The sequence below is a fragment of the Gavialis gangeticus genome, unplaced genomic scaffold, assembly GCF_001723915.1.
Source record: "Gavialis gangeticus isolate Ggan-Ray unplaced genomic scaffold, GavGan_comp1, whole genome shotgun sequence".
Lineage (NCBI taxonomy): Eukaryota > Metazoa > Chordata > Crocodylia > Gavialidae > Gavialis > Gavialis gangeticus.
In genome coordinates, this window is record NW_017729022.1 from 6,075,183 (window position 1) to 6,098,600 (window position 23,418).

At 42.1% G+C, this 23,418-nt stretch overlaps 1 protein-coding gene across 2 annotated transcripts in view; it reads left to right on the top strand.

Annotated features, from left to right (window-relative positions):
- DOCK4 (dedicator of cytokinesis 4) overlaps positions 1-23,418 on the top strand; it is a 483,151-nt gene that overhangs the window by 233,876 nt on the left and 225,857 nt on the right. For both annotated transcript variants that reach the window (XM_019514562.1, XM_019514563.1), the window contains exons 9-11: positions 19,184-19,265; positions 19,863-19,923; positions 22,474-22,606. In XM_019514562.1, the coding sequence (XP_019370107.1) occupies positions 19,184-19,265; positions 19,863-19,923; positions 22,474-22,606 (276 nt within the window). The remainder of the gene's footprint in view (positions 1-19,183; positions 19,266-19,862; positions 19,924-22,473; positions 22,607-23,418) is intronic.

Sequence of the window (23,418 nt, forward strand, 5' to 3'; positions counted from 1 at the left end):
TCAAAACTGGATGCAGTACTCCAGCTGCGGCCTCACCAAGGCCAAGTACAATGGGAGAATGACGTCCTGGGATTTGCTTGAGAAGCATCTATGGATGCAAGCCAGTGTTTTGCTCGCTTTACTAGCCTCAGCATCACACTGAAGGCTCATGTTCTTCTTGTGGTCAACCACGACCCCCAAGTCCCTTTCAACTGTAGAGCTAACCAGCATAGCACTACCGAGTCTATATGCATGGTGCAGGTTTTTCCTCCCAAGGTGGAGAACCTTCCATTTTTCAGTGTTAAACACCATCAGGTTCTCATCCGCCTATTTCATGAGTCTGTCCAGGTCCGCCTGGATCACCCTCCTGTCCTCAGGTGCGGACACCCTCCTGACACCTCAGAGTTTGGTGTCATCGGCGAACTTGGCCAGCCTGCTTCTGACACCAATGTCCACATCAGTGATGAAGATGTTAAACAGTACAGGCCCTAGGACAGAGCCTTGTGGGACTACACTGGTCACAGCGCACCAAGATGATTGGCTCCCGTCGACCACCACCCTCTGGGTCCTACCGCAGAGCCAGTTCCCCAGCCAGTGGATCGTGGTGACGTCAAGGCCACAGTTAGCTAGTTTAGCCAAGAAGTGATCATGGGATACCAGATTGAAGGCTTTTTTAAAGTCGAGGTATACGACATCAATCTCTTCCCCCTTGTCCAGGTGATAAGTCACCTGGTCATAAAAGGAAATGAGACTGGTCAAGCAAGACCTACCCGCAACAAACCCATGCTGGGTATCCCTCAGGATATTGCCTTCAGCTAGTCTGTTAAGGATGGCCTCCTTGATAATCTTTTCCAAGACTTTCCCCAGAATAGGGGTCAGGCTGATTTCCTGCCTGGTAGAGGCAGGTGGAAAAAAATGGCTCCTGCTGGCACACAATTGTACTGGTGGTACAGTGTCAACTGGAAGTGGCTGCTGCCCATGTGTGTGGCAGCTGCCTGGGCACCTGGTCCTCGTAACTTTGATGTCAGTGGTTTTTTCAAACCAAATGACAATGCTACATTAGTGATATTTACTCTGAGAGCATTGCATGTACACATGTATGAGCACACAAAAGTATATCCCTGATAAAAACAGTACATTTCTTTCCCAGTTCCAGGTAGGTTATTTTTGGCAGCTCAGTCTTGTTCCTGACAGCAGCTATGGTATACGCAGAAATGATTTAAATGGCACAAAAGAGCAGGCATACCTATATGAAAGGAATGTTTGGCACAGCTGCTTCCTTCAAAATCTATTGACAGTGAGCTACTCTCTGTAGTAAATGTGTGTGCTACAGATTTGAATCACCAGTTATTGCTACTTGAGCAAATGAATCTTGGCTCTCAAAACATTCTGGCAGCACATTTTTGTAAAACACTCATTTGGTCTGATTTTATGTACAATATTGTGTAGCTGTCTGTGGCATGGTGAAGTGTTTCTAAGAAATTGTCATTAAATACTAACCCTTATTGAGTTATCAGGGAGAAATGTTTCAGTGTCTCAAATATTTTCTGCCTTTTTGGTATTCCGTCTCTGCTTTTTTGCCTATTGCATATTCTCTAGTAATGATACCAAAGCTGGTATATAGTATTGACAATAAAATAACGATAGCAACCATTGCACACTAAATGCGAAAAATATTTTCCATGTGTTTTAAGGATTAAAGAGCATCCTCATTCACGTGAAGTATAGCCTGCTGCTATTTTAAAATGATATGGTTCAATATTTTAACTGTGATTTGAAATAATTTCCTGGGAAAGGATTCTTACTGCATTTCATAACATCTCAAAGAGTTTTTCTTATAGTGTTCTTAGCAAGCAGGACTGGAGGATCTTTCAGGGTTACTGAATTTATGCACCTCCTCTCTCAGACAATTACATTGTTTAATCCTTTTCCTAAACTTAAAATAATCTCTGTCTTGAAACCAGTTAGGATATTTGCCCCATTACTTCTATTGAATGCTTGTTTCTGGGTATTACTTCTCTCATGGATGTAAGGCATTTCCAGATTTCAGCACTGTATCTTTATTCATGATCAGCTTATGCCCACATGTTCTTGCAATGGTATTGTCTTTTAATTTAAAAACACCCTTCTGTCTCCTAGTATTTTTGCACTTCATGTGTTTAAAGAGAGCAATCATATATACTCTCAATCTTTGGCTAAACAAAAGCAGCACTTTCATCATTTGGTTTGCCATTTTTGATTATCCTAGGATATAGACATGTGAACAATTGATCATGGGTTTAATGAGGCAAAGCTGTTGTGTATGAGCTATTCCACATCAATTGCCTGTATGCATGCTCCTCTTACCCAGAGGAAAGTAGAACCTAAGTTGTAGTGACTTAACCCTCAATGGAAGAAGAGCGAGTCACTGAAGGTTAGTTTCCACTTACTCATTTAAGTACTTTTGCTGTTCTCCTGTTTTATAAGTATTCTGTTTCTCTTATTGTATGCCACTCTGAGCCTTGTGGGGAAGGATGGTAATAAAAGAATAAAATACTGTGGGGTAAGAATATAAACTTGGGCAATTGCTGCAGAGAGGCTGATATGTGGTAACATCATATCCCTTTTGCCATATGGTAAATTGTTTGCATGTCCAGCCCCTAACTAAACATTTCTGAATTAGTCTTTGTCAAACATTACCAGAATAGTACGCAGTATTTTAGAGGATATCTTACAGTACTTTGTATAGTGGCATTAATTCTTTCCTGTGTCTGCTGAAAATACTTCTCTTGATTTGTCCTAGCATTGCATTTGTCTTGTCATGTTGGTGGCTTATAGTTTCTTCTTTGTTTGATTAATACACCCAGCTCTTTTTTGTTCTCATTTGTGCTTAGCTGGTGAATTTCTGGCTTATACAGAATTCTTGTTACTAGTCTGTTTGTGCATGGCCTTGCACTTCATACTATTAAACTGTATCCCATTTTTGTTACTCCAAGCTTTAGGGCAATCAAATGATTTATTCTTGCTCTTCAGTGTTCTGATCCTCCTTCCTGTTGACGGTGTCTCCCAGCTTTTATCTCCAAATTTTAATGGACACCTGCTTTTTGTGTCTATATTATTGTGAAAATATCAAATAAAATCAGTTGCAAAACCAGTCTTTGAGGAACTCTACCAGTAGCACTTTCCATCTGCAGGAATTCTGGTTATACTAGGATATAGTTATGCTAACCTATAGTAACATATGGTGCCAAAAAGCAGTGTGGGAGAAAGGAGCTTCCTGGCCACTAGATGACCCAGTAAGAAAAAATAAATGAAAATGCACTAACGGGTAAAATGACATTGAAAGGAGTACAAAAACAGCAGCTACACTTGGAAAAGTTGGAACTTACTAATGAGAGTGCATGTGCGTGAACTTGGCAAACAAAAATAAAGATGAATATCTCAACAGAGAGATAAGAGTGAGCATGAGATGGGAGATGCGCAACTATAAATGAAGGTGTTGGGAGACCTGTCCTTTGTAGAGACCTAGGGGAGTGTGAATATAATATATGGGGTCTCTCCTGGTCAAGGAAAACCTTCACCAAGTTGGACTGACTGTTCATGAGACCAGCTCCAATGACAGTAAACCTTTCTGAGTTTTTGCCAATGAACATATATCCAAGTTGTGTTTTCTGATTGCCTTCGGGATCTGCAAGAATACTTGCTAGCATGGGCCTTCCAGGACATACAAACTCCAGCAGTCTGCATATCAAAAGCAACAGCAACCAGATACTGCCAGAGAATACTCCTTATGCCTCAGATCAACACCATTTAGATAGTTTTCCTTTTGGTATAATATGTTGTCAACTCCCTGTACACATCTTGAAATTCCTGTTCTGTTAGACTTCAAATCAGGTGTTACTTCTGTGACTGAATTTATACTTTTGTGCAAGAATTCAGTAAACGGTTGTTTTCTCAGCGCATCTAAGCAGTTTTACCAGTATTAATATACAGCAAAGTTTGTAGCTCTTAGTCAGCTGATACAGCCCGGCAACATTTAATGCCAGGCAAAGATAGCAAAGGAGATTGAAAATGGATATTAATGAGTTCATGGAACTTATTTATTAATAAAAAAACAAAAATGTTTGCTAATCCAGAAGGTGTGATTGAAAGATCTTCCAAAATAGTTCTGTGTATTGTACAGAGATGTGATTCTAATTATGATTTAATGGTATGCTTTAATTTGCACTGAAATTGCATGTAATTATTTCTAGGCTTAAGGTGTTAGAACTAGGCCATGTCTTATCATCTAGCTCTGATCACATTCAGTAATGCTCTAATCAGTTAAATAGAAGCATCTACCCACCACTTAAAGGTTTACTAGATAGGTTAAGTTCACAGGGTTAGTAGACACTGCTCCTTTGAGGCAGGTTACTTCAGCTATAGAGTACGTTTGTTCTGAACTCAGAAAAACAAGCCACGCAAGACTGTTGAAAATTACAATATTTTGAAAATATAGAAGAAATTTAAAAGTACGTGTTCATATACCAAGTATGATTTATAGAGAAAATACAAAATATGTAAAATATGCTTCAATAAAAAAAAGTACTAGCCTTGTCAGAATTTAGTGCAGGGTTTTCATTTGTATATCACCTGCTAAGGCAACAAGGAGTTTGGACTATAATGCATTCCCTTCAAGAAATGTTAATGATCACACTTTAATGAGTGCTGATAATCTTAAACGTTGTTAGATATCCAATATCCTGGCATCTGTGTTTAGTATCATGCTATGCAGCAAGCCAAAGTGATTGAAATGCACCTTGTCTTGAGTTGGGTATTAATCATAATGAATAACAGTCACAGATTCAGACCCTTGGCTGTCAGCTAAAGTTGACTTCTGATAAAATATGTGAAGAATTCATTAGGGAATAAGTCTTCATAACAACTCAGAGGGCAATATAGTCTTAAACTTATATTAGAAAAGTCTAGTATTTTACCATCAATCGATTTTATATGGTCATATTTATTAAAATTTCAAACATTTCAAAATTATTTTCCCATCACAGGACATATATTGAATCCAGATCCTTTTATACATAAAATTATTTCTAAATATGTTTCCTTCTGCATTAAAAAGTTATCATGCTAGAGAATCCTTTCTAAAAATAAAGAGCTTTATATGTCCACAGGTAGACATCTGAAACTAAATCACATTTCACCATTACTGTCATGTTCTTTTCTAAGTGTTGGTGAATATAATTATTCATATTTTTAAAGAGAGGTAACAAAATTAAAATAGACAATAACCTGTTGATTGTCACTAATATAATGATGTAAACAGTGAACTGAATGATTTCAAAAGGGGGATAAAAGAGAGGCGTTGCATACTTGTTATCTTTTATAGCAGGGGTAGCTAACCTGCAGCATGACTGCCAGGAGCAGCCTCTGTGTGTGGCACATGGCAAATCGGGAAGAGGGCAGGCAACATAGTAACAGAATGGGCAGGGAGCAGAAAGCAGAGCAGAAGATTGGCCAGGGGAGGGGAATTGGGAGTACCATTTGAGGAGGGCACAGGATTTATTTGTGGCACATCTGTCAGAGGTTAGCCCCTGCTAATTTATAGCATGAGTAGTTGCTCAGAAGTGTATTGTGATGTTCAGAAAATAGGTTCAATGGAACAGTAAGCTACAGAAGTAGGTGAAACTGAAAAGCTATTCTGAAACCAAAATTCTGTTTTATGTACCATATCCTGGGTACATAATTTGGGAACACGTTTGCAGGAAAATGGTCCACTTCTTTTGATTATATTGGTTTGTGGACTGTATTCCCTTCTTGAATTGTTTTAAGGTGGCAGTGAAAAAACAAAACAGCACATGCCCCAAATTATCCTTGCAATAGAAGCCATATTCCAGGACTCCCCTTACAAAGGACGAGACCCTAACTCTTAGGCTACATCAGGGATAGGGAAGAATTTGGGCTGGAGAGCAACTTAGGGTGGTTTGGTGAGCTGTTGCAGGCCGGGTCAGCACCTTCTCCCCACCCCTCCCCCTGCCCTGCTGGGCCACTCAGCAACCCCCCTCCCCACCCGCAGTCCCCTGCAACAGCTCACCAAAACTCCCTAAATGGTCCAGGGGCACTGAATAGAGTAGGCAGGCAGGGTCTCCATGGAGAGTAGCCAGGACCCCCACGGGCAGGGTGTGCTCAGCTGGGTGCATGAGATGTGGAGCCAGAATAATGGGGTAGTGACAACAAGTGGATGGGGCCTGAGGGAGAATCATGATCCACTCCCCATATGGCCCCATGCGGTCAGTGTCCCACGATTCTGGCCTCCCATCCCACTTCTGGATGCTGATGGCCGCCCACCCACGGCCCCTTCCCATCTGCCTGGCCAAGTATGCCCTGCCCACAGGGGTCCCAGTTGATCTTCATGAAGACCCTACCTGCCCCCTCCATCCAGTGTCCCTGGCAGGGGTGGATGGGCTGGGATGCCTGGGCAACAGGGTCCAGTCTGGTGGCAGTGGTGACGCTAGTAGTGGCAGCCGAAAGGAGCCACCAGGGCTGACAGGAAATGGAGTCTGGCCACTGTGGCACTCTAGCCTCTCTGTGCACCTGGGGGCAGTGGGACTGGCTGCACGTGCCATAGCCTTTACAGTCCCCCCATGCCTGGGCTGCGCAGGGCTGAGGGACCTGCTGCAGGCTCGATAAAATCCCTTGGCAGGCCGAATCCAGCCTGTGGATCATACTTTTCCCACCCGTGGGCTAAATAGTCATTCTCCCTTTTGCTTGCTCTGCTGGCCCTGTGACTTAAACTGAGAGAAAGTGTCAGGGTATATTGTAGTTAGATGCCCCTGAAAGCAAGATAAATTACGTTTTTTGGGTGGCAGGAGATGTGGGGGTTGTCTCCATCATATTTGTTACAGATGTAAGGACTGCTCTCCCCCCGCCCCCCTCTTCCCAGCGTGGATGATCATTTTATTCCATAGATGAGAGAGAGATCAGGACATCTTGCCAATTTTGATTATGAAGAAGATTACTGTTGGTACCAGTAATTCAGAAAACAGAAACCTATCTGCTGCTTAGATTTGTACACTCAGAATGGATTTGTTCTGGTAGCACACAGATAATAAAATGGTAATGGATTTGTTCATTTCAGATGGCTGATTGACTGAAACTTCATTATTTAGTTGTAGAAGATACTGAAGGTGCTTAATTACAAATCTAAAAAAATAAATTAGATGAACTTTTTCACAAGAAGGCACATTAAACAGTGGGTGAGATCCTGGCTTTGCCTCTATCCCCTTTGTGATGCAAAACTGGCAGAAAGCAGAAAGGGAGCTTGTGATCTCAGAATAGCAGGCATTTCAGAGACAATAGAAAGCATGGTAGTCCATGACTTGTCTGACCTTCTCTCAGGAACAACTTGAATTGCCTGGCACCAGCTATCTTAAACTCATTATCCATCTTAATTTAGTACATACCTCCACTTGGCACTGGCAGGGTCCCATGGCAGCCAAGTTTAGGCACACACCTGTGCAATCCAGAGCACATACTTTAGCATCTCGTCCAACTCTCATCTAATTTCTGAAGCCATTGAACTGGCTTTGGCAGATGGCCAACCTCTGCTCAAGTCCTCTGGAGAAGGTTTTTGTTATCAAGCAGACAATACTCAAGTACCTGACATCTAAACACTGAATTCAGCTTAAAGCTGGTAGTGGTGATGGCTACCTTTTGCCCAATAGCCCCATGCTTAGAGTCAATGCCCAGGACATGTGAGACTTCACTTCTAGGTTTCCTTCACCCTGATGGTACTGGAATCCAGATCTCACTTCTCCCAGAGGAATGCCCTCCCTGCCCAGTTGTAGCATAGGCACTCTACATCATTCCTGGGGCAGCCCCAGAAACTGCAAGGGGGCAGCCAAAACCTCAAGTATCACAGAGCCAGAAGGAGAGCGAGGAAAAGAAAAATGACTTTGTAGCTCAGAAATTAGGGCACTCCTTTCGGAAGGGGAGTCTTAGATTATGGCCTCTATTGTCAGGCTTATTTTAACCAATGACTGTCTCATATAAAATGTATAAACAGTGCTGGAAGCAAACAAGGGAGGCTGCCTATATAGTCTGTGGTAGGGGTGTCGGACTTGCCCCGCCCCCAACCCTGATCTGGACCTTATGGTAGCAGCAGGCCAAACAGTTGAGGGGCATGATGTCATGATCCCTTGCTTACCCCCTTGCTGCTGGCAGCCATGTGCAACAAGGCCCTGTAACCACAAATTCTGTGGTAGACCCCACTCCTGAATTCCTTGGCTCACCAGGAGCCCCATGGAAGAAAAGGCTTCTCAGGCCAGATGTTCAGCATCCCTGGTCTAGTGGGACACCAGGCCCTGCTGGTGTCCCTCACTTCCCTCCCCCCCCGCCCCCCCGCCTTAGCTGGTGCCCCTCACTCCCCCACCCCACAGCCCTTTGGCCCCTAGCCCTGCTCGTGCCAATCCCCCCTGCCTGCTTGCTGGAGGCTCGGGTTACGGAGGGGCAGCTTCCCCACTGCTGTTCACACTCCTGGGGGCAGGGGGGCCCGTGCCCCACAGAACTGTGTTTGGGGCAGGGGTGGAGGCGGGTTGCATACTCTGGGCTCAGGCTCCTGCCCTGCTGCCCTCCCCCAGGCCTTTGCAGCCCACTGTGTGCGACCCAGCATGAAAGCTGCTTGCCTTTGTGACCTCTGCACTGCCCTGGTTTTGCATCCTCTGCACGTGTGGCAGCAGTGAGGGACATGACCTTGTGCCGCTGCCCCTGTTGCTGCCACGTGTGCAGGGGACGTGTCGCCAGGGCACCGCAGAGCTTACAGCAGCAAGCAGCTTCCCTGTGTGGCCTGCTGTGCCTTGCAGTGCCGGGTCACACTTGCTGGGCTGTGGAGGGCCGGGGGAGAGCAGCAGAGCGGGAGCTTGAGCCCATAGTGGGGAGCCTACCCCCACCCCCCACCCTGTACACAGATCTGGGGGGCACGGGTCCCCCTGCCCCTGGGGCTGCGCACAGTAATGGGGATACCCTGCCCAACTCTCCTCCTTGCTCCCTGTGGTGATTGAGGCCCTCATTCCCACTTACCTGTGGGAGCTGCTTTCCTCTGCCTGACTGCCCTCCTCCCACTCGCTCCCAGCCCCTTGCATGCTGGAACTCTGCCAGCCTGCAGAGAGCTCTTTGCAAAACTGCAAAATCCACAGATTTCTCCTCTAAAATGAGAAATCTGCAGTTTCCTCCTGTGAGCAGGAAAAATCTGTGTTTTTCTTTGTTTTTCCTGTGAGAAATGGAAAACCTGGATCCCCAGTACTTGGGTCTGTTGAGAAGGACAATATATTAGACCAGAAGAAGCAGTAGCCATTGGGGAACAGAGTGTTGTGTACCTAATCATTGCAGGCTCAAAAGATTAAAGCATTTTCAATTACACCAAGAAGAGAACAGGAAGTCAGCAGAGAAAGAAATGCAAAAAAGGCATCATGTCCTCTCTTGCACCATGCTGCCCTCAGGTGATGATGAGCTGCATTCTGCGCTAACTGGAACATACAGTTAGGTTTTAAGATCATCCTGATCCAGTTGAATGTCATTGCTTTACACAATGGGTGGATGACCAGCAAATCCTGCAGTCAGACTATCACTATTGCCTGTAAATCCAGGGGCAGTGATGCATCCAGTGTGTTCTACATGTCGGTGAAAGGCAAGCATATATGCTCTTGGATGGTGGCACAGATTGAGCTTCCAGCCATTTTTCTAAATTCCTGCTGTCTTCAAGTTTGCTTCCATCCAGGCTCTTATCTTGGTCAGGCACAGGGAGTGTAATTGAGTATAGGTTCACTTTAAAAGAGCCGTGAAACTGTGTATTGATGACACTGCATACCAAAATATCTTTCACCCCTGGTGGCAAGCTAAGCTTTAAATAAAAGCTCACTATTCATTCAGACCTCCAGCCTCTATTGAATGTTATCTCTTTCATCATAAATTCCCTGTTGCTCTGCTTAAACATATTTTATCTTCGAAGCTATTTCTCTGACCCCTACAGTTCTATTTGAAATATTAGTGAAAATAATTATCACAAATGATTTACATTAAAATAAGTTTAATAGGTGCTCTAAAATGTATTTCAAGAAATCTTAATCTCAAACTTCCATTAAAATACATCTGATAAAAGTCCGGCATCTATTTCCATGCAATTTCCATGACTAAGAATCAAAGAGCAATGTAAATATGTTTGAGCATGACCTCACTGTATTGTTTTATATTCCTTCTTTGTATTAGTATCAGTACTTTACTTTGGTGAAATTGGTGAATAACCTTAATTCAGAATACTCGTAAGTAGTTTCTTCCTTTTTCTCCCAAATGGTGAGGTAAGTTAGATACTGGGCACTTTTGACAAGTACTTAATTGACTTAAAAGTACAAGTCTCATCAAAAGTCAAATGAATTCGTGCTCCTAAATCACTTGGGCATGTTTGAAAATGTCACGTATTATCTATCGATTAGATTTGTGTGACAAGGAACACACTTTAGAGGTTTTACTTCTTATTATACCAGTTACCTGTGACATTCTGTAGATTTTATGTGCCTTGCAGCATTAAATTTAATGGCAGTATTTTAAATCTGATCTTGCTTGGGGTTTCTTTGAGTATGTGTACTACTAATGTAATAGCATAATACTCACCTTGTGCTTAAAGCCTGCATTTGCTCTTAAAATACTCTGAAAAATTGTCTGACATTATTCTGTCAGTGTATACTAAATGCAGGGGGTTTTTCTACCTACCCTTGTACAGTTTTTATCTGAACATATCTAAAACCAAGTTATGCTGCAGCATTTGACCAATTTCTGACATAATCTTTTCTACAATAATGTATCATGTAGTATTGTATCAAAAAGGCAAACAGATTTATATTTAAAAACCATGCAATAGGCAATCTGTCTAGACTGGTAACATTCAAGTAGTATTATAGTAAAAGAAGGATCATTTATTAACACAGAACAGTTTATAGAAGTGTTCCTTTTACAGGCAATTGATAAACCTACAGATTTGAAATGCATTGTTACTGCAGTATTACGGGGAAGTTACAGCACAAAAATCCTCTGTTGACCTTCTTAAATTAATCTCGTCAGTGTTAGTTATTTCTGTGTTTCTTGTCAGCAGTCAGCAGAGATAGAATGTGCACAGCATATTTTAGTGGTGAGCTTAGCACTCTTCAGAACTGTTTGAAAGTCTGCACTGAAACCAAATGCTCATAATACAAAGGAAAGGTATTTCTCCTTTGATTTACTGCTGTGCCTTTTTGCCATATATATGCGTATGGGTGACTGAACGCTAAGAACTAGAATTCCAGTTCCAAATTTAACCCTCTAGTGTAAGTACAGACAGTCAAAAAGCCTGAGGCTGAATTGATTCCATCTTTACAGGGTAGTCTAAGCTGCATAGATTGAACAGATAAGCAAGTAAACAGACATTCACTTCTGATTCCAAAAATGCAGCTACGTGCCTGCAGTGGCCCAGGCCAGAAGCAGTGGGGTGCTACAGTACGCCTCCCTGCTCAGCTGGAACAGACGGCTTGGGCCAAGATTTGCCCACCCACCCTGTGAGGGAGGGTTTGCTGGGGAGGTGCAAAGCATCCTGGTACGCTGGGGAACTATGAGTTAACTTGAATGTGGAGGGGATCTGGGACAGAAGTTCAATAAACTGATTTAACTTAAATCAGTTAAGTCTGATACGACATCCATCCAGGTTTATCTTAAACTAGTTTTAGCCATTTTGAAAGTGGTTTATGTGCACTGAACTTCTGTTGGGTTACAGGTATGAACTGGTTTCCAATCACTTATACCAGTTTATGATAAGTTCTGTCCCTAGCCGTAGAGTGTTTTTTGTGACAGAAGCCAAGCTCTCAGGTCACTAGAATTTTGTGTTTTCTTTTTAAAGTACAGCAATTTGCTATCCTTATCAATTTTGTAACAAGGGGCGTTTATACATGCGCTTTGGGAGTCAGGGGTACTTTAATTAGAACGGCTCCAAGAGCCTCTCTAATTAAAGTGCCCAGACTGTCACATGTATTAGCATCCCAGTGCTGAAAAATGGTGGTGGGGATGGTTTACTAAAGCTTGTCAAATGATTTTTAGTTAAAGCATCCCCACCCCATTTTTCAGTGTGGGAATGCTGATACACATGACACTGGAGTCTGTTGGAGTGCCATAATTACCACAGTCCAGCAGATTTGATTAATTGAGTCTGCTCTGAGGCACTGTAATTACAGTGCATTGCAGCAGTCTTGCTGCACGCATGTAAGCACCCAAGGTTTCTTTAAAGTCCATAAGAAGTTTTATAAATACCCACGTCTTCTCTACTTAAATATACCTCATTGTCAACATCTTTAAATAATCAATTTTGCTCTCCGCTAGCATATTCTCTTATGGCTTTAAATTGAATTGTAGCCTTTTACACTTTTGTTTAAACACTATACAAAGATTGTGGTTTTCCTTTTCTTTTTTGCATCTAGTTTTTATCCAGTTGCACTAAATTTAAAATAGATATGGGGAATTTAACTCTGGCCGCAGACAGACGTTCATTTCAAGGCATGATGGGATCTGACAACCCCAATAATCGTGCCTCCTGCCGTGCTATATGGGCATGGCAGGATGCATGATTTTAGGATTGGGGATCATATCCCAATTTTGCTCCAGATCGTGATCCTGAGCTCCCCCTGCACTGGCAAATTGAATTGAAAGTCGGGTGTCTCACATTCAGCTGTTTGTTATCTGGCTCCAGCGACCTGCTGGGGCTAGTTTGAGCCCTGGTGTGGGCCCTAGAGCCAGCTGACAATCAGCTGATAATTGGCTGGATTGGGACCATACTAAGGCTCCAGCTGGTTGAAGCCTTGATGCGGTCCCAGAGCCAGCTGATTGTAGGCCTGTGGTTACTGCATTAGGGCCAGTTGGAAACTCCCCTGCCACATGTTCAATTTAAAACACAGATGGAAACCAGCCACAAAATATTACACACATTTTATGGAATAATTTTGTGGCTTATTTCCTGTTTTATTGAACAATTAATTGCCTGAATGTGTGGCCAGGTTACTATTTAAGATGCAATTAACTGGTTAATCACATCTTAAGTGCAACATCTGTCAGGGGCCTGATTCACAATCAATATATTATTGTGTGGCATGGCCATGCTTGTTGACTTTCAAAAATTGTATTCTAAATCATACTTATTCAACCTTGTAGAAACAAGGGGTGCCTGTACACATGCAGGATGCCTGCTCTGATGTGTTCCAATTAGAACGTGTCAGAGTGGACTCTAACTAGAATACTCCAGCAACCTTGCTGTCACATGTATTCAGTGTCCCCGCATTTCAGAATGGTGGCAGGGGCGCTTTAACTAAAACTTGGCAAACAACTAAAGCTTGCTCCCTGTCATTCTGAAGCATGGGATGAATATATGGGAAGCCACAGGTGTTTTAATTAGAGTGGCTCCCAAGAGCTGCTCTAATTAAAACTCTCCCCTCCCCTCCCCAGAGCATGTGTATAGGACACCAAAACAAAAAAACCCCTAAACAAACAAAAAAAAATCCTTGCATCTGTAGCAAGTATGATGTTTTCAAAGGGAATGGTACTTTGATTTTTGCAGAATCTATACTTTTTTTAAAATAAGTTTTAAAGCAGTTATGTTTGTAAAAGCAGTATACCAGATGTGAGCTTCAGTGTCTTCTGAACTCAGCAGACTGGCAGTGTAGTTACCTCAAGCTTTTATCTTGATGGTTTATTTCTCAATCTGGGAGGTACACTGTGGGTGCATCTACACAAAATGCTTACTGCACATTTGGCCTAATAACACTGTGCAGTAGCATATCATGGCAAAAACCATGCTAAGAGCCTACTGCGCAGTGTTGTTAGGCTAATGCATGGTAAGCATCAAGAAATAACTCTGCACCAGTGTTACTGAGCAGTAAGTTTAGGGACTGCACATTTAGTTAGTACTTTATTAAGGAAGTACTAAACTAAATGCACAGCATCTCAGGTGCATTAATGAATGTGTAGACGTGCCCAGTATGTTGTTTTTTTTAAACTGTGTGCATAAGAAATAACTATTTGCTTTGTTAAATAAGAATATAATACAGGTACTGAGTGAAAAGGACATCTGAAAGATACAATGACACACAAATGTGCGGACAGCTGTTATTAGAAGCTCTTAGCCATGCATATTCTATCAATATATGGTAGCTAAAGAAAGCTGTTTATAAACAGAACCGATTTTCTACATATGCAGTTTCTCAGTAGCGGCTGTTCTTTGGGATCAGGATCCAGTTGCGTGCTTTAAGGACAAATCCTACAGTGCTGCATCGAGTGTCATTGATGTGTATGACTGATGGACTGTGCTACAGACATGAGATAAGATGGTGAAATTCATAATGGCTCTGTCAGTCATCTCTACCAGAATTTATATTGATGAAGGTCAGATTCATTGATGGTTTCAGACCAGAGACTAGTTCTGTAGCTGTTCCTGGAGCAGGAGTCCTCGTCTATGGTTAGGACTCCTAAGCACAGTGACAATAGAGGTAATACATCTGAAAAATAATTCTTGCTAGAAGTTTATTAAAGGCCTAAAAATGCAGCACATGTACTATTATCACTCCTGTAGTGTATTATGCCAATACTTAAAAGTGAGCTACATTTGTAATTAAAAGGTAGACTAATTCTTAGAATCATTCTTAAATCAATGGACTGCAAAAAATAGTTTCTCTTTATAAAGAATGGTAAGTGAATTTATTTTAAAATCTTCATTTTAAAGTTACCATGGAGACTTAAGCTCCACAAGATGGTTGTATCCTAAGAGCAGGTGCTTTTGAGAAAATGGCATTTCCAGTCTCTCCATACATGAAGCCTGTAAGAGTTTAAACATTTTCTCTCATAAGATCATAGGAAAAAGGCTTGAAAGGGATCTTAACAAGTCATTTAGTCCAGTCCCCTAGCCAAGACAGGATCATCCATTTAAATCACCCCAGACAAATGATTGTCTAAGCTGGAGTTTAAAAAAATTCTTCCTACTATCCACCCCAAATCTCCATTTTTGCAATCTAAGCCCTTTACTGCTTGTCTTATGTGGACACACATGGACTGCCAGTTTCTGTTTAACAACAGTTTTTTGCATTTAGAACTGTCAAATACTCCCCTCAAATCATTCTAGTTCTTTGACCTTTTCCTAATGTCATGTTCTCTAGACCTCAATTATTGTTACTGCTCTCATCTGGACTCTTTGCAATTCGTCCCAATCTTTCTTGAAGTGGAGTGTCCAAAACTAGGTAGAGTATCACGGAGTAGGCCTCATCCATGCTTCTGATTCCACCTGCTCCAGCATCAAAAGAGGACATTGGATAACTACAAATGGGGTGGGCAGTTTTCAATTATTAGCTTTAATAAAAACAAAATCTAGATACCTTTGGATTCAGACTGCCCTGACTGGGTGACGCATACAAACAAAGCAGCTCCCCAGATATAGTTAAGATTAACTCTGATCTTGAGTAAATGCTCGGTCTCCAGGCTTTGTGGGTAGAAAGTGTTGCTGCAGTTAACTAGTTTATTGCATCTCATCCAATATGATTCTATAGATATTTCAATGCTTTTTTAAAGATATGGATGTTATCTTGGGGAGCTGAGGGCATAGGTAAAGAGATGGTGGGAGGAAGGGGACCTGGAAAATATATAATCAATCATCCACTTTTAAGTACAAAAAATTAATCAGATCTGACCCTCAGAGCCATGTCATCTAGCTCACAGGGCTCCCCATGGGTCCGGAAATGGGGCAGCGCATCCAGTGGGCACAGGGCTAGTATGGTGGGCCCCATCCAGTGGGTCCTGCTCCTGCTCAGTTGAGCCCCTTGGGGTGCCCTTCCCTGTTTTTTCACCTACCGTGCCTTGATGTTGCTCAAACGGCTTAGGAGGCTGCCCCAACAGCCTAGGGTGGATCTAGTGTGCTGCAAACTTGCCACTTGGGCAGTCTCTTCTGGCCCTTCTGGCCCTATTGGTATCCTAGAACACCAGGCATCTTATGAGCTCTGTTGGTGGCATCCATCTGTCCCTATATTCACACCTGTGCCTTGTAGACATCACCCCAGATTTGCTCTTCCCAGCTTGTACAGACTTCAGTCCTCTGGACCTTGGTCTGCCAGTTACTCTAGCTGTGGACTCATGAGCCTGGGCCCACTTGCACTGACCTGACTCTTCAGTCCAAGTCTTATCATCAGCCACCACCTGGCCCTTGTTGACCCCTCAGTGCTTGGGCCCTAGTCTTTGGCCTGAGGCTGCCAGAATCCACTCTCTGGATCTGGCTTTAGCACCCCCACACCCACACTTCTAGCTTTCACTTGTCTCTGTCCCCTATTTTGCGCCTCTGCCCCTTTCAGGGTCCAACTCTGGCTTGCCCCCCGGCAACCCTGTTATGGCCTCCAACCACCCTTAATAGCCACTTCCAGTTATTCAATAATAAACTTAGCCACAGCAAAAGGTACAAGTTTTCGAACAAAAACCTCCCCTGCTGGGTAAAAGATATCTTTCCAGCCCTCCTTCCCTTGGAGATCTCACCTCTCAGGGTGGTTTGGTGCTTGCCAGGACATCTTCTGCAGCCGCTCTCTCCAGGGAACTCTGTTCCCTGCAATGCACCATCCCAGACTGCCTGCATTGCTCCAGGTGCTGGGTTTATATACCCTGGGGCCCTGCCCCTTTTGGTAGGGTGACTCCCTAATCAAGCACAGGGGTTTCTTCTTTTACCTAATGGGCAGCCTACCCCTCTCTGTTGCAACTTATCCCAGCTGCTTACAGCTGTTTTCCTCTGGCTGCCTGGAAATCTGTACCACTCATTCAGCATACTGTGGTGCAGCTGGCCACATGCCAGATGACACCCACATGTTGACCCTTCACTGGATTGGGCTCATGGACCTATCTTATGCATCAGGTCTGGCCCACAGACCAACCCTGCATACCTCCTCCAGCATGGAAACAGCACAACTAACAAAAGGAAGTTCTTTTCCACACAGCATGCAATTAAGTGTGGAGCTTGTTGCCACCAGTTATTACGGTAACTGACAGTTTAGCCAGAATCAAAAAGTGATTAGACAAATTCTTGGAGGAGAAGTATGTAAGTTGCTATTGAGCAGGGGAGTTAAGGAAACAGTCTCTGAATCAGAACTTCCTAGACATTAAATCAGGGGCGGACAAAATGGCAGTTCCAGCCAGTGGCCAGACTCCATTTCTCAGCAGCTCTTATCCACATCACTGTGGCCGGTTTCCATGGAGACCCCAGGAGAGGTGAGGTCATGACAGCGTGGGGATGGGTCTTCCATGGAGACCAGCCCAAGCATTGCTGGCAGGGCATGTGGCTGGGTGGGGAGCTGTTCCAGGGCTGGAGCTGGGGCAGAGCTGTAATCTACTGCCTGCTGCCATCTGCCGTCTGCAGGCAGGGGCATGCGGGCAATGGATCGCAGCTCTGCCCTGGCTCACACTATCACCACTGCAGAACCCTAGGCCCTGCCCCGGAGCAGCTCCCCACCCAGCTGCATGCCCTGGTAGCACTGCCTGGGCCAGTCTCCATGGAAACCCTGATCCCTCACTCCATAGAAACTGGCCTGAGTGACATGGGCAGGGGCTGCTGGGAAATGGAGTCTGCCATGGACCAAATCTGTCCCAGCCAGACTACCCGCCTCTGCCTTAAATTATGGAGGCTGCAAGTGAGAGAGGAACAGTGGCAAAAACCCTGATCATACCCTGTTAACTCTCCCTTTCAGCATGTCCTCTCTGCCACTGGTCTGACCCAGTAAATGGCAATTGTTATGTTCTTAAGTTCTTAGTCTGGAAAAGTTGAGCACTCCTGATATAAATTAACTCTTTGATTATATTTCTGAATCCAAACTAAGTTGCTTGGCTAATTGGTGCTAGGGAGAAAAGGGCTGGGGCATTGGCTAAATTTGGTGTTTCTGCCTGTCTTGCCATTTGTGACCTTGATGCTCCTACCCTTAAGAAACAGGATTAGACTTTGGGCTATCCTGATTGGTCCAAAGCTTGCTCTCAAGCTTTCCATGTTCATGAACTGCCTATTTCATTCATTCATGTGGTTCCCTCAAAGGGTCTGATCCAAATCCTATAAAAGTTCTGTAGGAATATTTTGTGATGCAACAAATACCTTCTGCCCTTTGTTTTGTGGGTCTAAAAATAGACCTCTTTTTAGCTAGCTATTAGAACAGGTAGATTTAAATTTAATTTGTACTTATTTTTATTTTTATTTCCACAACAATATTTCTTCTCATTGGCATGGGCAACTGGTGCCTCCTGAGTCTGGGGGGTGCACCGGATCGCCAACGGAAGTGGGGAGTCTCCCAGTGGCCCATCACAGAGCCAGCGGCGAAACTGGAAATGCACTTCTGGTGACACTTCCATTTTTGTGATTGGCGCTTCTAGGGGGTGCATGACCGATCTCAGGGGGTGCGCGTGCACCCGCTACGCGTTGCCAGTGCTCAGTGGTGACAGACAATAGAACAAGCAGCAGTGATTTCAAGTTGCAGCAAGGGAGGTTTAGGTTGGACATTAGGAAAAACTTTCTCATGTGGAGGGTGGTGAAGCACTGAAACAGGTTACCTAGACAGGTAGTGAAATCTCCATCCTTGGAGGTCTTTAAAGCCCAGCTTGACAATGCCGTGGCTGGATTTATCTTGTTGGGGATGGTCCTGCTTTGAGCAGGGGGCTGGACTAGATGACCTCCTGCGATCCTGATTAGAGGCTCTAATTAAGGAAATTAAAGTAATGGGGGAAAATATGCTTCAGCATCATCTTTCTGTTTTATTTGTTTGTTAGAGGGATATAGATTAGGCATAATTCCAGACTGCTTGCTCAGACCAATACCTGCATAATTAGAATTGTTTCTAACATGCTTCCTCATTTGATGTCCGGTGTACACAGATATTATAGTTTCTTACTTTTATAAACATACAGAATGAATACAGTTCTATAAAAATGCAGCCCAAGGAAGCTTTTGATTTCATCTCAAATTTTCAGTAATGTTAGTAGATGTATTAGCAAACCATCAATATCCTGTAATTTTGTTGTTGTTGCTATAGTCAAGGTCTTGAAGAAAAATATTTTGTTTCATTCTTTAATCTTGCTAGAAAATTTCACCTTAAAATAGGATCTAAATGAGGTCTGTATTCCCTTAGTGTTGTCTAGCATGTCATATTTGTTTTTCTTGCAGTGAGAGGTTTTTTTTGAGACTGAATAGGAATGGTTTGCCAAAATGTCCAGAGAAGCCAGAAAGACATTGCTCTCTCTTCGTGGTGAGTTCTACTTGATCTTGATACTCATGTATTTCAGTTATGCTGAATATTTTAAATGGAAGATAGAGTAAATTAATATTGTGTAACTAAATAGCATGTTGTGTTGCTTTTGTCTTAACACTCGTTGTGGATTTAAAGCATAAAAGGCTCAGTTGTGCCTTTTGGGTGCAGCTCTGGAGCTACAGAAGGAATTCTGCCTTCTTTCTAGAGCTTCCCAGTGCACAGAAACAGCATTCTTTCCCTTCACAGCCAGCCAGATCCTCTTCCCTTGCACACCCCTGTGTTGCATGGGAGCAGGAGTCCATGTGTTTTAAGAAGTAAAAAAAAAATGCAGTTGCACATCATTGCTGTGCAGTGCAGCCTTTCTTCAACAATATGCAGTCTATCCACAGTATTTTCAGACAGCGATTGGCAGTACTCTCTCCTGGGCCCAAATGTAAAGTGTCCTAGGTGTAATTCATTCCTATATTGTAACAAACCTGCAGTTTAAAAATGTGCTCCAACTGCAATCGTTGGCACAGAGGGTCATATGCCAGGGCTGTTGAATGCCATGCTTTAATCCGGTATTAAAAATAATGAGATTATTGTACTTTGCAGGATTTGAGTAGCAGTGAGCTTAGGAAGGACATCTACATCACCGTTCACATTATACGGATAGGTAGGTATGACCTCTTGCCAGTAGAAACTGTACCTCTGGAAGATAGGAGGTGGTACAGAAAAGATAGATAAGTGCTAGAGTTTTATTTTGTGATTTGTCACTCATTAGCTGAGCATCTGAGTTAACAGTTAAAAGAATAAGTTCACATTCTGCGGGGCAAATTGATAAATGATATGTGCCTACAAGTTCCGCATGGTAATTTTGTACTAATATTTCAAACTCTAAGCAGTTGAACTTAGAATCCCTTGAAATCCATGTTTTTAATAGCATCAAAAACACATAGGTATTTAGCATGTGAACAGTCTTAATATGATGAATGAGCTTAAAGGGAGCCTTAAAAATCCACTCAAGTCCCAACAAAACAATTTATTTAGAAATTTAGCAGGCCTAATTTGTATAAAGAGGTTGATAAAACATGTGTACCCTTTCTGTGAAATAATTCAGACTCCTTTTTTAAGTATAAGATAAAAAGAAATGCCAATGGAAGAAGTTCCAAGAAAAACTTAACCTATGACAGTAAAAAGAAATCTGGTTTCTTCCAAAGCTAATGGTGCTTGAGAATGGTAGAAGTTATGAGTGTGTGCTGTATTTAAGCTAAATTTTAAGGAACTATCATCTGGGATATATTGAGGTAAATCAAACTACATTCACCTGTTAGTCTAGGTGTTTGTCATCTTGTAGATAGGCAGTGTTGTCAGTAAAGAATGGTTGTACAAGTGAAAGTGTATGTCATAAATGTTACCTATATTTCTTCTTTATTTCTGAGGAATGCTTTATTTTGTTGTAATAACTATCTGCTGCCGAGCTAGCTTAGATAATAAAATACATACTAGTCAAGACAGAGTGAGCAGTCACTTGTATTTTTGATGTATACTTCTTCCTTAACTTTTTGTGTGGTTGTAGGAAATCCCCAGGGCTTCAAATTCTCTATCTTATTTAAATTGGCAAAAGACTAGGAAATATATCAGAAAACATGTGGAGAGAAAATGATGAATATGATTATTTTGGAATGAAGCAGTTGAGTTGGCAAGAATAAACATTTAAAGGAAGTCAAAGAAGAGAGCCATTCTTTATGGCCCCATTTTCTAAAATCTGATAATCCAGATTGCAAAGGAGCTCTTTATGTCCAATTTGGGGATGGGTAATATTGAAATAATTTTTTTCACAGTTTTTTAAGGACAGGAAAAGAACCTTCAAGTCTTTGCACTTGGATCAGTTCAAGAATCCAGAAGTGTTATCTATGAATTTTTATGCCAGTTTTAATATTCTGGTCACTGCATTTGCTGTTTGAGTTGCATCAAGTCAAAGCACCTACGGCTTCTGATTCTGCAGAGTTTAAATAGGCTTTATGTTTTTTGTAGCTATGTTGTCAGACCCCATGAAAGGCCAATGTGGCTTTTCAAGAATCAATAGGGAACACAGTAAGGTTTCTTTTTTATTATTATTATTCCAAAAAGATGGAGAAAGAGAAGGAACAAGAGACATGGCAAAGCCAAAAATGGTTTGATATGTTTATGCAATGACAAATGGCACTGATATGGGATTATGAGAAACCAAGAATAGTTACTGGAATGTTTGAGGTTAAAATAAGATTTGTACAATGCACTTTAGAAAATAAAGGATTACTTTTCTAGCTTCTCTGATGCATGGAAATGTTATTGGAAGGCCTTGTCCTATACCAGTTACACACACAGAAGCTTTTTGTTTCAGAAATTGACACTATGGGATAAAGGTGCTTAGCAGCCATTGAGCCAAATAGGTGAAGGCAAAGGTGCTCCTCCAGCTTCTTTGCCACAAATGCAGCCAGAAAATTGGACTCTTGCTTTTCAATTAAAGTGAAATAATACAGAAAAACATTTGGGCTGCCTAGAGACATGCTCATTCACGTTCTAATTAGAACACGTAGGAGCAGATTCAATTAATTAAGTCTGCTCCGTGTTCTAATTAGAACGCTCCAGTGTTGCTTCACTGTTACATGTATTAAGCACCCCCATGTTTCAATATGGCTGTAGACATGCTTTAACTAAACCTTGTCAAATGAGCTTTAGTTAAAGTGCCCCTGCAGCCAATTTATGACGGGGGGAGGCAGTACCTGTTTGCTTAATTCTCATTGGCAAGGACAGTACTCCCTATCAGTCACTGAGGAGGACTATTACCAGTGACTGTAGTTAAATAAATGCTTACAAAAACTACTGTATAAGTGTCCAGTAATGTTGTCTGCCTGTAAATCTGCTACAGCATTACCCAAAGCAGTGTAGTCAGTGGATATGAAACACCTGTTTGGTAGGTAAGGTCAGGGGAAAGCAACCATGTCCCTTCAGATTTGGACCTTACAGAAGCACCATATGTTTACTTTGTTCCACATCTGCTGCTGTTCTGATTTAAAGTGAGGAAAAGATGGAGGAGCTTTCAAAACAGTATGTTTACCATTATTTAATCAAAACTATTGCACTGGCTGTAGATATAAGCTGAGCTGCTCTCCTCTTTTCTGTGGCTCTAGGAGGAGACAGTATAGTGGATTATTTATCATATTTGTGTTTTATTTGACAGGCCGAATGGGAGCTGGAGAGAAGAAAAATGCTTGCAATGTACAATACCGCCGGCCCTTTGGCTGTGCAGTCCTCAGCATTGCAGATCTACTGGCAGGAGACTCAAAAGATGACCTCATCTTAAAAGTATATATGTAAGAGACTGCTTCCTTTTAACTTTTAAGAGGTTTGGAGTTCATTTATATCAGGAGATATAACTAGGAGATACATAGTAAGCAGTGGTCTTAAATTTAGTAGAAGTAAAGACCTTTGGCCCCTTGATAATCAAAAAAGCGAGGAGGGAGTTTTACTATTTTTAAAAAAATCATTATTGTATTACAAAAATGCTTGAAGACCTTGTCTGAATGCTTAGAACTTTTTAATGAAAAAAATTGCTAAAAGTTTCCCAGCTTAATATTCAAGTGAGGAAAGATTGAGTTAAGTGTGTGTGCATAATAATTTCATTATGTGCAAATTAAGATTACACAATCTAATACCATTTATCAAATGATATAGTTGTTTTTTTTCCTACAGTTTGAGGGCTTGATTCTGCAGGTGCTTATGCAGAGGTCCTCTTAATTTCACAGCATCAGAGCCTGAGTAGTATCATTCAGTGCAGTAGCTTGTAAGAAACAAGTGATTCGCTGCATTCCTTCACTTTTCCCGTGCAGCCAAGCAAAGTATATAGCTAACAGCATGGCCAGCTTTAGTAGTGCATTTTATAAGCTTAGCAAGAGCTACCTGCAAAATATATTTTGCTTCCCTAGAATGTGATTTTCATATGTTCATAATTATTATTTTATATACATTTCTTTTCCTTGTCAACTACTATTTCTAGCCCTACATTTGTCAATACTAAGGCAGTATTTTTTTTATAATAGGTCATGCGCTTTTATCTTTCACTCTTCTTGTGCTCCAAAAATAGCTGAATTATTTTTGTTTCATATTTCCAAAATGATTTAAATTT